General features: G+C 40.0%; 1 protein-coding gene across 1 annotated transcript in view; it reads right to left on the bottom strand.

Moving 5' to 3' along the window:
* The window catches only part of glra1 (glycine receptor, alpha 1), a gene marked incomplete at both ends in the record, with an annotated part of 97,950 nt that overhangs the window by 65,880 nt on the left and 13,187 nt on the right, over positions 1–18,883 (bottom strand). Inside the window, 2 exons of the mRNA XM_080036073.1 lie at positions 1,153–1,191; positions 9,880–10,004. Coding sequence (XP_079892199.1) covers positions 1,153–1,191; positions 9,880–10,004 — 164 coding nt within the window. The remainder of the gene's footprint in view (positions 1–1,152; positions 1,192–9,879; positions 10,005–18,883) is intronic.

Here is an 18,883-nt window from a genome sequence, read left to right as displayed (position 1 = left end):
ATTCTCTGAAACGCCTTTGGAGACGGCTTATGGTGGAGAAATGAACATTCAATGCACGAGCAACAGATCTGGTTGACATTCCTGCTGTCAATTGCACGCTCCCTCAATGCTTGTAGCATCTGTGGCATTTTGCTGTGAGACAATACTGCACATTTCAGGGTGGCCTTTTATTGTGGACAGTCTAAGGCACACCTGTGCACTAATCATGATGTCAGATCAGCATCTTGATGTGGCACACCTGTGAGGTGGGATGGATTATCTCAGCAAAGCAGAAGTGCTCACTATCACACATTTAGACAGATTTGTGAACAATGTTTGAGAGAAATGGTAATATTGTGTATCTGGAATGAATGTTAGATCTTTAAGTCCATCTCATGAAAAATGGGAGCAAAAACAAAAGTGTTGCGTTTATATTTTTGTTGAGTGTATGTATACTTAAGCCAATATTTTTTTTTGTTCTACCAGTTCTTTTTTTCAGTTGTTACACTTACCCATGATGTGGCACCCATTAGGGGTTCTATTCATCTTGACAATGAGAGGACTTGTCCCATGCTATAGCTACTATGCCATGTACAGGAGTTTTTCCCATTACCATATGTTTGACTTACATGGCAGCCATTATCAAGTGTAAAGTAATTGTGAAAATGCATTGACGAGCAGAATCATTTGGTTGTTGGCTGAGGTTACACACAAGCCAAGTTAAAGAGTGGTGTGTGTACATTTGCCTTCACAAGGAAGAACAATATGAATTCTCTTTTTTTATGGTAAGGGAACCGACACATGTTAAAAAGTTTGACACTAAAATAACAATTATGTGTGGCATTATTAAGGGAGAAAAATGCTGTGTTAACATAATACATTAATTATTTAATTTTTGCTGATGTTAGACAAATACTCTTTTGTTAAATTGTTGCTGTAACCAGATGTGATTTCTAGACAAAATTAGTTTTTAAACATTCTGATCTACACAACCTACAACAATGCATAACAATCTCTACATTTTTAAAACAAGAAGGCCTTTCCCTAATATCAGTCTTCTCAACATTGGGAAAATGCCTCATCATCGCATGAGTGATTGACAAACACAAAACCACGCTCAGGGAAGAAAAGAAGACAGAAAATTATAAAGGGAAAAAAAGATGAGGAAAGTACCTTTCTTGTGAGTAGCTTCATTTTTGGAGCCCTTGGGTTCTAATACAAAAAAAGATCAGAATTAAACACAGCATATTCTAACAACACGTTAGTATCTACACGTTGTTTGTCCTCGTCAAGGAAAACAATCGCTTTTTTTCTATCAAGGAGCAAACAAGACAGCAAGGCTCAATTATCTAAGGTGTCACACTGCTGCCAACACTCAGCGGGGGTGAGTGTATGGCAGTGGGGAGACTTAGGAGGGGCAGGGAGAAAGGGGGGGGGCAACATACTGTGAAGGCAATAGCAGGAAGGAGGGATGCACAAGTCTGTAGTGGAACAATCTACTGCCATACTGTAGCGGGCAGGAGAGGAGAGGCGATGCACTGAGATGGAGAGGAGGAAGAGGGTTGCAATGCAGTTCTGTCAAGAGGAGCTTAAGTAAGACTAGCAAAATGCACTATGGGAGATGCAAAAGGCCATAGAGAAAGAGGAGGAGGAACAGGGCACGGAGAATGCAAAGACTACATGTCAAACTGGCTTCGTTTAGATTATTGCCTCATAGGGCCTTTGAGGAAATTGCACTTTTTTTTGTGCTTTGGGCAACAGGTTGGTGGTGAGTTGCATATTCCAGAATGACTTGTCTAACTTTCAAACAAAAAGTACATTATATAGTAAGAAAGTTCTCAAAATTGATTATTTGTCCCTCACGATTTGACTCAACGTCATTGGAAATGAGGGTCACCCCTCAATGATCTCTCGAATATAAATAAAGGTTAAATAATATGAAAATGACTCTGGATACAGAAATGGAGCTGAATAAATGATCTGACATTTGAAAATAAATTGTACTTCTTTCTTCAAATGGGTGCAGTTCATGTGAAGTAATTTAGCTTAAATGAAGCCCATCGGAATGACAAAAGGTTGTATTCATCCCAAAAAAATGTATATCTTCAAACTATTCCAAATGGACCACATAACTTGTGATTGATTTATGATGGAAATACTGTATGCAGCCCTCCTTATGTCGAGGAGTGGAAATTCATGGTCAAAAGATTAATTCTTTCACAATGGCAAGGCACTGTACACTTCACCAAAGGCTCGTTTCCACTAAGCAGTACAGTTCGGTTTCGTCAGAACTTAACCCTAGATCCAGATTGAGTTTCCACTGCTGACCGTACCATTACTTTTCCACAGACCAAGCACGTACAAGAATCAAAAGGAGGTTGTACTGTCCTTTGATAAGGAGTTCCCCAACCAACCCCACAACATTTTACCTTCCGACTTTTCTGGTTGTGGAAAATAGTCACACATTGCTACTATACGTAGGCCTACCCAAGCAACTCATAGGTTCTGAATTTAAAATCCATTCTAGAGTCCGCCAATATCCTTATGTAAAGGTCAACCAGTGTACAGCTTATTTTGACCTTCAAATATTTAATGGTTTTTGAAACAAATAATGATCACATCAGATGTGTTTGACAGCAAATATATTTCATAGCAATTATTTCCCAATGGAAGTCAGAAATGTAACCAGAGAGACTTCGATTTTCATCAAAATGAACAGTTTCATTATTTTACAGCGAGTTAACTATGAACAGAAAAAATATCCTGACACCATAGGGAAGTGCTTTGCCCCTTGCATAGTCCAGATTTGTTGATCGATGTCCTATAGCCTCCAAAACCACATTGAACTGAGTAAACTGAGCCAAGCCTGCTGTTCTTGACAACTGCCTTTAGGAGGGATTGTGATACGCCGGGTTGAAGTCTGTGAGCGTTATTGTAATCTGTCATTGTCAGCGTGGAAAAAAAGGGAAATGTCTCAGAAGATAGATGAAAAGTATTCGTTGTGACCATGAACTGTTGTAGACAGGTGACTTAAACTCTATAATCTGCCTGAATCCATGAAAGGCAATTTTTCCTCCCTCCTCGGCACAAGGCAATCTCTCTGTGTCAGGGCTAAGCCCGAGCTTAGCCTTGCGGCCAGGCAGCCTGTCGAACATCTGAGCACCTGATCCTGGCATTAAAACCACAGCAGCTTTGGTTTTTGGGCTTTGCTGGCAGCGGAGATCTCATAATGCGAGCTAATTACTAGTGCTGTGCAAAATCGATTCTTCTGGCTTTACAGGGGAGGTGTAAAAGCCAAACAAAATATCTCTGCCTTTGTGTGGTAATAACAAAGGTATTTTACCGTTAAATGAATACAGGGATTTTCCCCAAATGTGTTTCCCTCCCTTGGAGTACACTCAGGATGCGTGCGTCAGTGGACGATTAGACATGTGTTCCATGTAAAGACTTGTATTGTTTCACATTGGTAAAGTTATGCCTCAACATCTCCTTCAGGCCTTTCAGATTGATATGGTGGGCAAAAACTTTCAGATTTGAGACAAGATTCCATGGGTGGACTAAATGGCCCTTTATACAGGCGTATTCCCCTCCTTATGAACTTATTAGCCATGGACCAGTGGACTGCAGAGGACGGAAGATGAGTAATAGCCGTCAACTGCTCTTACATGTCCCAGATTAGCTTTCTCGTTGTCCCGAAGGGATTCCACGGTTTACACTATCTTTAGAAACAAGAAGAAACAAGAATGATGCGACGCACATACAGCAACCTGTGTGACTGAAGAGATATGGAGCTCATTCATTTTGACGACACGGCTCATTTGACATTGTTCTAATTATCAGTTGGATTGTTTTTCTTTTAGGTCACAACCATATACAGAACTGCTTTTGGATGCACAATTGATGCAAACATCTCTGCTTCTTTTCATTGGCTTGCTCCTCTCCCCAACCCTTCAATTAGTCTCTCTTTCAGTCCGTCTTGAGTGCCCTGGCACATTTGACTGCCTTTTGCCATTCCCCTATTCAATATTCCTCTCTTCACTGCCCTTTCCGCTCCGCCTCCTCCCGCTACACGTTGAAGAGTGATCAATATTTTTGTCATAACTCAAGGGAGAGTCACCTCTGCGACGACATTAAAAATTCCTCGCTCCGTTCAATAGTCCCTCATCCAAATTTCCTGGCTTGGAAACGATAGGGCCATTACCTAGAATACTAAAATATCCACCAGACCTTCCTCGGGGCAACGATGTCCCTTTACTCCAGCGAATGTCTGCATTTGCAACCTTGTGTAAAGTAGCTCTTCGGAAAAATAAAAAATAAGAGGCTGTGTGAGTATAATACAGTTTGTATCTCAGAGCTGCTTATTCCTTCTCTGCTGCAAGTGTTATACATAACTGAGCAATACTGAAGCCCACTGGGAACTGTGTTAGCATCAATATTCTGCTACTAAGCTAGAGGAAACATATTCTGTTTGCAGCGTGAGACCCTGGATTGCACTTTTGCCATATACAGTTCTCTACAGATGCTTGTCCTAAGCAAAATCCTTCCAAGTCGGCTAGCCATTTGCAATGCTACCTTACCTCCCTTCCTTTACATCACTCTCTTTCTTACTCTCCCCCTCCCTGACCCATCCTTTATTTCCCCCACAACCATTCCCCCCTCCTACGCTCATTACCCTATGCCCATTAATCCCATTAAGTACCCATTAAACAAGTGCTGATAACGCCAAATGAACGTCAGGCTCCAACAGCTAATAACTACAGTCCCAGCTCGGCACGTTCAGGCCCGGTAAGGAGAAAAGGAGATGCAGAGAGGAACATGGAGGATAAAGTACAACTCAAGTTTAGTATAGACTAGAGTAGTGTAGCATTGTGTAGGAACAATTACTCCAGCTGTGGAGACAGAGAGGAGAAAGGAGGAAGCCAAACATGTAAATATGCTGCCGTACTTTATACTGTATATTCACTTGTGTCCACTGGTTTGGGCAAACGAGGGCGTCTTTAGCTCAGTGGCAAGGTGACAACGTCGTGTATTCTCAACAGAGTTTTCTTTTCTCTTTTTTTTGTTACACTGATCATCACTAGGATTTAGGAACAGAGAGAAAGAGGGAGCTTTGCCAAACCAACCGCAGGAGAGGCGTGAAATAAAAATATTGTCTCGAATCCGGGGCTAAGGCAACTACAGTGACTGTTCACGAGAGCTGAGGATTTAAACGCACTGTAGACCTACACACAGCCATGTTGCACTTTAAGAGTGTTGATGCATTAAGAATCTTTCCAGGCACTGTCTTCCAGGTCGAAATGAAGGCAATAGATAGCAGGCTCCCTAGCAGCCCATTCTGGTTGAGCTTAAAACCAGAAGACTGTTCCCGGTCGTCGTCCGTGTTGCTGCTCGGCTTGAGTGATGAGGAAGGACAAGGTTATGGCGGAGAGGGAGAGGGGAGTCGCAGCTGCAGTCTGTGCCATTCATCAAGTGTGTACACACACTCAGACACAAGAGGAATCACACAAACACCCTCACGGTGCGTGCAAACAGATACACACAGAAACGTACCTTTCCCTCGCTGGTTCTCTCTCTTAGTCCCTATCTCTCTCACATGCGGATACACACATTTATCTTTAGAGCACCATGTGGCCATTAATTACTGGGGGCTAGTAGATCAGAAAGGCCTAGTGAAGCCATTCTACTTCATCCTCACTATGGAGGAACTGTAAAGCCTCTTCCTGCTCTGTGAGCTCAACTGCTGCTTTCACAGCCGGTCATATGGGTCAAAAGGAATCCAATTTCTCACAAGAATCAGTGGGGTCGGTATATACGGCTTGGATACGGAGAAGGCCCGACGATTTGAAGGGGGGACTAATAGGGTCAATGACTGCAATGATGTTTTGTCTTTTTTTGCTCGAGAGGAAAATGGATGGTTAAAGATAAGACAAGACAAAAAAACATAGGAAGTAATGATGGAAGAATGCCAGGAATACAATAATAGATATTTTTGGCAAATGAAAATGGAAAGAAAAAGGCAGAAGTAGAAACTAAATATTTGTAGAAGTAATGACCAAGTAGATTACATTGAAGGGAAGAGCACATAAAGAAGAATGGAAGTTAAAGAATAAGTTGGAAAATTATGGAGAGAAGATTGATGGAGAGAGGATTTGTAGGAAGAATGGTAGGAGGGATGTGAAAAGGGTACGTGACGTACTGAAAGAAAGAAAGGAAGGAAGGAATCAAGAAAAAGTATGGAAACATGAATGAGTCAATGAATCGAGGATGGAAGAAAGCAGGAGATGAAAATGAACAAAAGAACGGATGAACTCATGGATTATAAATGGCTTGTCCTGATTGTGTCAGGAGTATTTGCTCTCCACTCTCTCTGATGGAAAAACCTGCTAAACCAATCGGAAGCTTTTTGCCCACACAGTGGACCCCTGGTCATGATCAGTGTAATTTCCTCTCATGTCGGCACATTTGTAGCTTCCGGCAATCTCTTCCCTCCTCTTCCCTCCCCTGTCTCCCTTCCAGCCCTCCATCCACTGTTGCTGCATGGTAAAATTAGCATCGCTGGTGCTGAGTTGATGAGGTCTTTGTGTGTGAAATGTGAAGGCGGGAGACAAGAGCAATCATCTTGCATTTGGCAAAACTAGCTACCCTGTACCATGATGCAATGGGCGACATTCCAGTACCATTAATAGGTATCAACATCCCAACATTCTGTATTCTGTGTTCTGGCCGACATGGCATTCACCTTTTTCCGCATTAAGAAGTGATGGTAGGTGGTGTTTGGGGTTCATGAAAGCATTTTGCTATCACATGATTTGTTCTGACTCCCGCAGTGCAGTCGACAGACACATTATTGTTCCTTCTTGTAAATTCAGAATAGTGGCGCATGGGCTACTCAAGCTTACTATCAAGCTAATAACTTGCTAGTAAACTAACTAGCTGCAACACTTACTGGTTAGGGAGTCTGTTATTGAGCTCAATCACAATATCCCATGTTATCTACCAAGTGATGAAATAGAGAGTTTTGAGCATTTACTCCAATGATTTGCAAACTTGGTTTGGGCAAGTCACGACGAATAGCAAGCCAAAATCTCAAGGCACACCTGTATTAAAAACCTATTGTTCAGTCTAACACAATAGACCTGATGGTTTCAAAATCCCAAAGAACACATGGAATTGTCTTACGGCACACCTTTTCACTGTGTAGGCCTATAGTTCATGACATCCATGAATACTGATTAGACTATTCTACAACTTTGCTAGATCGCAGCTCTCGGTTGGCCGTGGTCAACAAGCTGAATTGGTTTGAAAGACGTTAAGTAGACAGTATAACCGTTTTCTTTAGCCAATGTTTGATAGATCATTAGCTAGTTTGTTTCTGAGGAAGCTAATGTAATTACAAGGCGTATAAGGCTATAGGTTACAATTATTTCTGATGTGTCAATCTTTCAAACAAACAAGACATCAAACTGTCTTTATGAACCGCTCCCTTGATTGCATTCCAGAATGATTTCCAGAATGCCAAAGTTCAAAACCATTTTTGGACATTTCTGAACAGTCAACAGTCCTAACATTGTATTCCATTTTCACTCATCCAATACCCCAAAGTGGGCTAAGCCAAATTTAAGAACCCTTCCCGGGGTGTCCTCCATTTCTCCTCACTGACTCCCTCTCATTCTGTGCAACAACACTTTTTGGTATCTCTTGCCCCAGAGTTCATAAAGAAGCAATACAGTCAAGCTGTTTATTTCATGAAAGTGACTAATGTGGCGTAGATAGCTGGTAGGGGACACACACAAAAAAGAGAGACCGCATGAATGAGCATGTCTGAAAGCTGATGCTATGCCACTCTGTCGAACTGACAGCCATGACTGGAAATCCACATCGGGTCCTGTCTGCTAACAATAGCCCCTAACACAATTAGTTTAGGAGATTACATACACTATGTGCATATCTTCTGTAGTATATACTTTGTCACGTAGGATTTGTTACACTTTAAGCCAAAACAAAAACCTGTTCAACAACATTAATTTATATTATCTATTTAAAAACTGTTGAAGTTTTCTTTTTTTTTCTTTTCTTTCATCTGCATTTCACTTTTTAAATTACAGCACAGTAAAACGGGAAGAAACATAAACGCAATGAATTCAAATAACTGTCACTTTGCCTGCATGAATCATGATTTGTAAAGGTCAATGCAGAACTAATGGCAGTAAATCACACTGGATTGTTGCCAACCGGAGCTGAGGAGAAATAGAAATAAGAAAATAAAAAAATTGAATTTGACTCACGATGAGCCTTCACAAAACACCCAAATTCTTGGCAGGTCAGGAAGAACGAGAAGCTTCAGCTGTTTTGCAGCTGCGGCCAGTTTAATAATACACACTTAGTCACGGTAGAACTCCTCCACCCCTCCCAATTCTATGCCTGAAATATCCCACTTAGAAAGACCACCGTATAATGGGTTATGCCATTATGGGCTCAGCAAAAGAAAAAAAAATAAGCTCCATGGCAGCATTCATAAACATAAGCAAGGTTCACTGCTGCACATTCTAGCAGTCTTTGTATTCTTGTGTGTTCAGTGTACAATATATGAGGAGACCAATTTATCTCACCAGTTAAATTTGCTGTCACAGATGAAGAGAGGCTCTTCCTTTTATTTGTTACAACTGAAATTATTAGTTTTAACTTTATATTATCTTACAGATACCACTGCTCGGATTTTAATGAAACTTGGAGGGGAAATACATCTTCCTACCGATTGATCCAATGCTCTATTTATAAATTGAAACTCCAGATTGCAAAGTGTCAAAGGAGAAGCAAAGGGTCTCAGTGCCATGACAGTATAACCTCCCATAAGTTATCATTAATTAATAATATTAATAATTTGGATACGTAAAGAATAGAGCTATCTGAATAATAGATACAAGAAGGTGGAATTTCACAAGGGCACTGATATATTGTACACATAATACACACATTTCCTTATGCACAAGATATACAGCAATATGAATTACTTACATCCATTCTGGAAACTAAGGTAGGTCAGTGTTTTAACATGCAACAAGGCTCAAGTGTAACATTCTGTGCCAACAATCAGTTATTTTAAATCGTGTTTCAACCCACATGGTGTAACTCAGGCCAATTCTAGTTCTGTTTCTGGGACTGTGGACTGAAATTAATGTCCGTTTCAAAAATGTAAGAATAATTTGAGGCAAACTACTTGTATTTTTCGTACAAATAATTATGCAGGGTTACTCCTGTTCCTAATATGAGAACGTTTAATATAGAAACCTCTGACATGTGTCTTTAGGGAGAGGTCAGGAAGAGGTTACTTATTACATTATCATCATCATCATGAAATCATATTTAGCAGCACGCTTGAGGGAGAGAGGCACATTACCTTATCCACCAAAACAAGCACTCGGGATACAGTGTGGATACCAAGGAATGTAGCCAACTAGTACCATAACAACTAGGGATCCTAAACAAGCTTAAAGGTGCAGGAACAGGGTTTTGTAAAAGCAAAATGGGGTTCCGGGGCCTAACACCTTAAATAGCCTAATTTTGTCTTTAACAATTTGAGCAATGTGCAGAATTACCTTTGGACAACACTGCAAAGAGCAAATGAAAGAGACATATTGAGAAACAACCAAAAACAGTGAAATGTTTAAACACAAAGCAACATCATTTAAGTGACATCTACTATATATGTAAACGTCTCTTCTACTAATGATAACACAAAGGAATACCAACCTTTCTTGTTGATACCCTTGGTTAAACAATGACAAATGCATTTAGAGAAGGTAGTGAAATGCAAATACGACACATTACCAGGTTTTTTTTCAGGACATTGTTTGGCAACATTCCCGTCTTATCCGACGGAGTCTTGGTGTCAGCTCCTACCTTTAAAATTTGGTCGAATTCTGGCGTCGTAACCCGAAACTTTGCCCATGAGCTTGTCCAGAAACTCGGAGGGCGGCATCGGGGTGATAGCTTTCCTCGCCGCAGCTTCTTTCGATGCTGCCAAGCTGGAAGACAGAAAGGTTAATGTGGTTAGAGAAAGATGCAATGAGAGAGAGATGTGTGCAATGCTGCAACAGGATTGTAAAGAAAAAAGAGAACTTTTGACAGGCAGAAAGATGAATTTGGATTTTAGTCATGATAAATCCATGTATCACATCTAAGGGTACACTGCAACAGTAGCCTGGCAGTGACACAAGCACCTAAGAGAAAAAAGGACCAGGGGTTAAAGGTCACAGTAGCCGTACAATAGACATATCATTTAAACTATGTGTTAAAGGTGGAGTCAGCGCTTCTGGGGAATACTTGTTGTCAAAAACATTTGTTGTCAAAATCAGTAAATATCTCCAACCAATCCGCTAACTTTCCATACTGTGTGTGCACTGAAAAAAATCCAGTGTTAATAAACAGCCTAGGCCCTGTAAACGGGCATGTTGCTAGCTAATGTGGGCCTCCTCTGTTTATATACCCTTTTTTATATAGCAGTTAACCGAGCCTAGGCTGTGTATTAACACCAGATTTTTTTCAGCGCACATACAATATTGACAGGAAGCGGATTGTTAGGAGATATTCACTAATTCTGACAAACGTGAATTTTGACAGCAACCATTCTCCAGATTTGCTGACTCCACCTTTAATTATCCAACCAATAAAATTACATTGCATTTCATTGCAGTCTGTTTCTTTCAACCATACACATCTTATCAAAGCAAGCTGCCTTTTCCCCCAAATCCTAACACTGATCCCTTCCTTTTTAATGTCCCTCCTCAACACAAGAGGGAAATAATTACACTATTTCATGGGACCCCTTATTAAGCATTGGTAGCGCACACAGTACGGACAGGTAGTGGATTGTAAAGATATATTCTCTGAGATTGAAAAAAGTGATTTTGACAACAACTGTTTTCCAGAATCCTTGCCTACACCTTTAATTTCAATAAATGTAATCTAATTGAATTGAAAAGTGAATAATTAAAAGTAAATTTTGCAGTCTATTCTCACTGGACTTTAGTGCATTAGTGGTTATTACAAGCACACTTGTGTTCTTAAAGTGGTTATTCAAACTAATGCTCTTATTCACTTAACCAGCTCTGCATCTTGCTTGGTGCCACATTGATTTTACAATAAGGCTTTAGTATTTGCACAGTTGACTTCTTTGCCTTATTAAGTCCATCATGCTCATTAGATGCTCTGTGCGTAAAGTCAAATCCCCAGTACGGCCTTCAGCCCACAGACATACAATGACTCCAGAGCTAACGGTCAAACACTTCACACGCATACACACGTGGACACACACGAGGGAAAACCGATGATGGATGAATCAAAATGTCCCAACGTTCTGTGTAGGGTACTGAAAAAAAAATATTGATGACCAACTGGCCCCATGGTTACCACGAGAATCGTCATTGAAAACGATATAACACAGTTGTAAAATATATTATCTGACTTGTTTCATAGTGAATGTCAAGTGTCAGTTTGGTATTCATTCATTCGACTCATATTTCTGGGAGTCATGGAATTCAAGAATGACTGCGTTCATCATAATTTTTTCGGTTTAAAATAACTGCTCTCTTACTGTCGCACACACATAGATATGTTTGCACTAAAGAGGGCATTCCCCATCTTAAACCTAAACCCAACCTAAACCCTTAACTCAAAAACTTAACCCGAATGAACTAGTCATTAAAAGAGGTGAGGAGCATACAAATGTGCCGACAATCAAAACTGTCCTTATTTCACAAAAACATCAGCAAATATTGGCTTTGGGATGCCGACATCTCCCCAAACTCAATGTGTAAAACACAAGTACAATAAGTATAAGACACACTGATACTTTCTCATCATGCCAACATCCCCTCAAATTTGTCCCACTTGGTTTGGAAATATCTAAACTGTTTATATATACTGTAGTTCATAGCCTTCAGATTATTTATGTAAGGGATTTTAGCACCAACTTCAAAAGTTGTATGTTTTGTTCCACTGTTACGGCTACCTGACAAGGCCCTTTTACACAGTGACTTCTTCTCTCCTTCAGGTGAAACTGTGCAATTATCACTTATTGATGTTGCTTTTAGTTTGTGTGTTAGAAGCTGCATGAACATTTTAAAGAGACAAGACTTGGGGTTGGAAACTGAATTCTTTACTGCTTGAGTTAGATTGAAAGTGAACTGACAGTAACTTCCGTCTGAGCGAGGACTTAACTGACCCGTGGTCTTACAGTGGAACTGCATTAGCAGCCACTTGTATTGCACTTTGTATCTGATTGCATCATTTCACGCTGTGCCTGGAGAAAGAGCATGGGTAGCAGTGTGATCCGGGCTATAAATACGCTGCTGAACTGACCCATTTCATTGGACTACATCGTCACAATGAGCTTTCTGACGAACTTAACACAGGAAGAACCTCCTATCCTTTTCACAGTGTCTGTTTAAGGCTCAGAACTAATGAGATTAGCTGTGTTAAAATTATATTAGAACACTTGGGTAAGGTTAAGTTTACAAAGTAAACTTAGTTGCTTCCTCTTATCATCTAAAAGTTAACTATAGGTGAAACGTTTTACACAATCTCTTTCATGGTGAACATTTACTTATGGATCTTGACTAGTACAACGTAGTAAATGTTTAGCATTGGAGCATGTAGCAAGATCATGTGATGCTTGCATACAGATTTAAAGACATTTGGAAAGTGAAGAGCTAGACATCAAAATTCAAATATGATAGTAAATTATGATACAAGTCAAAAGTTGGAGAGAATGATGTGTTACTTTTATTTATTTTTTTAAATTACAAATGTTTTAGTAGTTTTGCTGAATAAAATCCTCCTTGAAAATTTGAGCCTGAACATGACATGTTAAAAATGTGTTAAACATTAATTCAAAGCCTAATGTGAACCTTCCCTGACATGCATGTTTTATTTGGGCTCTGCTGCCTGACTTAAACTTTTACAGAGTAGGGAGAATCTGTGGACTGTGTTGATGAGGAATTATTCATTTTGGTGCTGGAACATTTTCACTTTGCAGCACTCAGGCCTCCAGTGAAGCAGCAGTCGGTCTCAGCCATCAAGCCTCAGCTCGTGGTATCAATGATTGAAAACAGTCGCAATGATTTCTTGAGGAGAGCACCATGAACTGGATCTAACTTTCTTTTTTTTTTTGCTTTGTTTGCTTAAGTTTGAATTTTTTTTGGAGTTCAGAAAGTTCATAGAGTGACCGTAATAAACATCTGACTTTTCTTGACCCCGAGTTATAGACTTACATATTTTCCACAAAATGCTCTAATAGCAAAATAAGACAGCCTAAAGTGGTAAGAGTGGCAATTATTCAGCCAATAGCTGGAACTCCCGATGAGTGTTGGAGAGCATTAATCTCTCATAAATTAAAATGACGGATGATACAATCGATGGTGCTTACATTTTCACCTTCTAAATGTAAAACAGTTAACCATGACTTTCAATATGGTAAATCGCGACACGCGGCATGATAAATGGCGCCATTAGCAATTCATAAACACGTAAAGCAGTCAGCACTGTCGCTTTATCAGGGAAACTGCTGATCAGAATCACAGTCTGCCGGTGAAAATGGGAATTATGGAGCGGCCGTGATCGGAAAACAAAACTAAACAGGATGAATGCCTTGTTAGTTCTTGTCTCATAATGTGTTCTGGTAAACAAGCACAACACATAAACACACACACACACACACACACACACAAACTTTCCAAGAAAACTCGCCCTCATCAGTGAAAAACATCATAAAACAAATCATGCAGGGCACAGAAGATTCAGTGGGTGGAGGGGGATGCTTGTCTGTGTGTGTGTGTGTGTGTGTGTGTGTGTGTGTGTGTGTGTGTGTGTGTGTGTGTGTGTGTGTGTGTGTGTGTGTGTGTGTGTGTGTGTGTGTGTGTGTGTGTGTGTGTGTGTGTGTGTGTGTGTGTGTGTGTGTGTGTGTGTGTGTGTGTGTGTGTGTGTGCATGTTAGGGGGTACAGTGAAGGGAACCAACACATGAGCAGAGGTTGGTTAACTGAAAAAGCTGCCTTCAGAGTCACATGACCTCGTTAACACACTCAAAAACGCAGACACTTACTCAAACATATTTACACACAGCTACCAATCACGGGCTCAGTCATGCAGTGTACGTTGTGATGAGGACGATGCTGATGATATTATAAGCAGCCATAAATCATCAAACTGATAATGACATTTTATAATCATGACCGAAGATGTTAGTGGCATTGCTGAAAATGAGTTAACATTATACATGTAAATAAATAATGCACTGGGCTTCTATGTCTAAATGTTGCAAGCACATTGAACACAAATATCAAATTTTCTCTTTTGGTTCATGAAATACTGCCCCCTTACCAGACCTAACCTGACCTAGCCTGCACTAATCAACATTTTAAGGTATTTTAAAAATTAATCAAATGAAGCAAGAAGCAAACCGCAAAACAAGAATTATCACAAACTTAACATCTCTATTGAGCTTTTCAGCCTCTTTTATCAAACTATTTTTGGTTTTAAGGCACATACAGTATATACCACATTTCAATCTCATCTCTCTCCCTTCAGTTGCTTCCTTCAACAAACTCCATGCACTGTTGCTGCCCAGTACTAACAAACAGACGGATACAGTCATAGACTAGCTAGTTAATGAACCTAATGGAACGTCCAGCAGTTCAGGAGTCAAATATTTAGAGTGTTGAGTTATTCTTGACATTAATTATTTTTTTATTTTTTTAAACCTTAAAACAGTAACATTTGGGATGTGCCATTGTAATTTATTCCTTTGGAAATCAAGTGAAAAAAAAAGTAATTCATGAGCAGAAAATGCTGTTTAAAATCCCTTGATGATTATAATTGAACAAATGATTTTAAAATTATATAAATGAAGTCTCACACTGTGTCCACAGCTGACAGATGAGGCCACGCTGTCTCTGGCCGCATCTGCTGTAAAATAATGATGTGGCGATGATGATCTTGTAATGATTGTAAATCATAACACACATCATTGTATTATGAGCATCATGACGGATGATGTTGATGATGATCAGACTGAAACATTTAAGTGAACGGATCATAGCCCACCAGATCATAAATCAAACCATAATGCCTCGGGTTGAGATTAGTGATGTATGTCACAGGGATGGTTACACGCTGCTATGTTAACCTTTTGACCTTTTGTTAGCTTGTAGCATGCTCAATGTTTAGTTCTTTGATTTATTAATTTTATCTTTTTATTTGTTTGGCTCTGCTTTGCTCCTTCCTTTTTACACCTACACGTATACTCACTTATTTCTTATCTATATGGAGAAGTAATATTGTCTTTATAAAGGCATGAAACACATGCAGAGATCTCATATTTAATTTGTTGTAAGTTTCTACAAACGGATTATAGAGCAAACAACTGCTCTATAATTAACAGAACATGCATTTGTACTTAATTTTCTTTAAAAATGTTGTGATTCAGATTGAATGTGTTTAAGATATACAGCTTGAATTTTTTATTGGTGAAGCATGTTACATTAGTTCACATCAGTTGCAGTGAATCAGTTCAGGTCTACAAACAGGCCGGGCACACATTAAGTCACAGGGACAGCGGACAGACGTAGTTTGAGGGGCTAAATGACAAATAGTCATGTTGTGTATGAGGGCCTTTGACTCAGTCTACAGCCTCATGATTCAGTCCTGAAAATGGACAAATCTGGAACAAATAAACATGTCGATAGGGGCACGCTTTAGGCTAATCAGGACTAAGCTATAACAAGGTTTTGTGACATTTGTGGCTTTTTAAAGACTGACATTTTGACCTTTAGTTGCAGACCTCTAATCTGGAAAGTGGGTAATTTTTTTAAATGCCATTGCACAGAACCAACATTTGCCACGCGTTAACATTTCACCTAAGTCAAGCCAGAGGTGTCTGAGATATCACTTCCTAGAAAAATACGCAGTCAGCCTCCGCCTATGTCCATTTGTTGGGGCATTTTAAGGTTTACACATATTTGACTACTTACTAATTGCCAGTATCTGCCCCATCCATTCAAGATTCACCAGAGGAGAAACAGGCAGTCCAATTCAGTGTGAACAACATATGTAAGAGGTCAATAAAAATGAGTGATACAAGATGAATCACGGAGGACAGAAGTTCGGGAGAAAGACATGTAAATAGTGAGAGATATGAGCTGTTTTAAGGGCAATTCTAGTGAGCAAAGGGATGACTCTGTGTTAGCCTTTATTTCCTGTCTATCTGCTTGTCATCTCTGCCTCCCCCTCTCCCTTTATCTCTTCTGCACATCATAATGCTAAAATATTGAGCAACAAAACAGGAAAACTGCAATATGATAGTGAAAAAAAATCACTGTCTGTTCACATTACATGTAATGGATACTTTGATTTAATCTATATTTAAAAAAAAATCATTATCAGTTATATGTGATTTTTATTTTCGTGCGTTGTGGTACATTTTGTGAAGACAGCAGAGATCCCTAAAGTTGCCCTTGTTGTAGTGACATTATACTGTAAGGTCATAAGTCTGCCGGCCAATGCTGCTCTTCATGTTGCCGCTCCACCAACAACTAAAAACCTTATATTGATTTGTTTCTTCTGCCCTCACATGACATATTCTGATCTTTGAGACTTAAAATAAAAAAACTGGAGCTGCAGTTTCAATTCATCTCGTTCAACTGACAACAGTGGGAAAATCTGTTCTTATTTCCAACAGTATTCCAAATGACATTTTTCGGAATTTAATATAATGGGTGGAATTGCTGTGCACCATTTACTATTATACATGATTGGATTGGATTAATGCGAAACCAAAACATAAACACCATCTTGAAACAGCCAAGGTGTCCCAAATGTCAAAACAAGATTGCACTCAATTTAAACCTAGATATCAAAAGACCATCTGACATGCATATTAACAAATCACTTCTCACTGGGAATCTTCATATGTCCCCTCACCTTAATTCAGTTTTACTTATTATATTACACAATACATTGTATTGTGAAACTTATCTATTGGATATTGGCTGCTGTCATGAATAGATTATAATTTCCCTAAGTACAGGAGGCTCACAATGGATGTAGAAACTGCTTAAAGCTCCCTCCTGAGTCAAATTAAATGTTTTAAGAGCAAAGACCTAAGGCTCTCATTCTGATACTTTATGTAAATAGGAAACCTACCGCTGAATTAAAAAAATTAGGGACAAAAAATTCACCTACACTGCGGTGGAACTGTTTTAGTAAGCACGACGATGCTTCTCAGTCAGTCAATTGGTTAAGGATTAGATATCACAGTTTCATTTTATGTCATATCCAATTTGCTTTCAAAACGCGTAGGGTCTGGAGACATGTGTGCTGTTTTGCACCACCTGGAATGTTAAACACTAATCATTTATTTTTGTGGAAATTGCCCTTCTGAGTTAGTTTGCATATGCATGTGTTATAAGGAGCATAACATACACACTTGAGAACACAACCAGCACACCTACTGCTCTAATATTACTATCTATCCTAGTATGAAGAAGCATACAGCAGCTCCGAAATACACCTAAATTAGATTTATAAAAACCATGCCGAGCATGATTGTATTAACTGTGATCATGATCTGCTATGACCACTGAGATTAAATCTAGCACGAGTCCATGAGTGATAACTCTAGTTTGACAACTGTCTGTTTAATCACTCCACACGCACTGTTCTCTGGTTGATGTGCTCCCGAGGTCACACAAGTGACTGATGAGAGCGAGTCAAAGTCAAGTCAATTGATGATAACGATAGTTGTTGATAGCTTATCAGAGCCTAGCGACCTTAAGGTGTCACTGGAGACGCTACGTGGACAACCTGGAGAACCCAAGTCTGAACCAACCAAGGATCAGATAATGGAGCTCTGACCGTGTCGCCCCCAAACAGCAGAGCTCACCTGGCAGAGTTGTTTTCCCCGATCGATGAGAGGACATCAGGTCTTTGACGCCCAATCACACTTCATCCAATTATTTTCTCTGTGACAGCAAATTAGGTGGATCAGAGATTATCTCTGCACCGATTATTCCCACCGCGACGTGACAAATCTGAGCTTAATCCTCTTTACACCGACGACAAGTGGGAGCGTGATAGGATCAGACTCTCGCGAAACACCCCCCCCCCCCAGACTCATTGCTGTTGTTTGGGCACAGGGCTCACTGTGGAGAGAGGGATACAATAAAGCATAACACCCATGTGAAATGGCTTTCAAATTAGAATTGAACAAACACACTGTCTGGCTGATGACGGTGCAATCAGATTAGTCACAGACTGGGATAACACCAGTGTGTCCTCGACAAGAGGATCACTTCTCCTGGATGTGTGGCATAGCACAACTCTTTGTGCTGAATTACACTGACACTGTGAAATTTCGAGGAGAAGGGGGAAGAAGGGTTGTACTCCTTTTTGTAGACTTTTACCTCTGACTGTTAGTCCCGTTGTTGAACACTTTTATGGTGCCTGAACTTGCCCTCTGTGTTTTATGTATATACCCTGTTGCTTCCAAGATCAGATACTGTGCACAGTACACATTCCAGCTGTGTTATATTTTGACCAGAGCGACTAACTAGCACTTTAGTTATGCGACCAAAAATTACTGGGGACATTTAAATGACCTCCTAAACCTGGTTTTCTAAAGCTGCTCAATGACTGTGTTGACTGAGCAGCTACCAGGTGACAAAAAGCATTAGTGATATGAATTTGCTTATAAACCCCAGCCAGGTTAGCCTGGCTCCGCCCGCCTACCTACTTCCGCCCAAATTTCATTTTCCCTTCAGTAGTCAGTCTGGTGGTGGGGCGTATTAGTGAGATTTTTCCGAACAGACTTCTGAGTATCCAATCAGCGAACAGAGGAAGTGGCTGAGAACG

Source organism: Ammodytes marinus (genome assembly GCF_949987685.1).
Source record: "Ammodytes marinus genome assembly, chromosome: 10".
Taxonomy (NCBI): Eukaryota; Metazoa; Chordata; class Actinopteri; order Uranoscopiformes; family Ammodytidae; genus Ammodytes; species Ammodytes marinus.
Note: the sequence above shows the minus strand (reverse complement) of the source record. Positions and strands in the feature narration are given on the sequence as shown.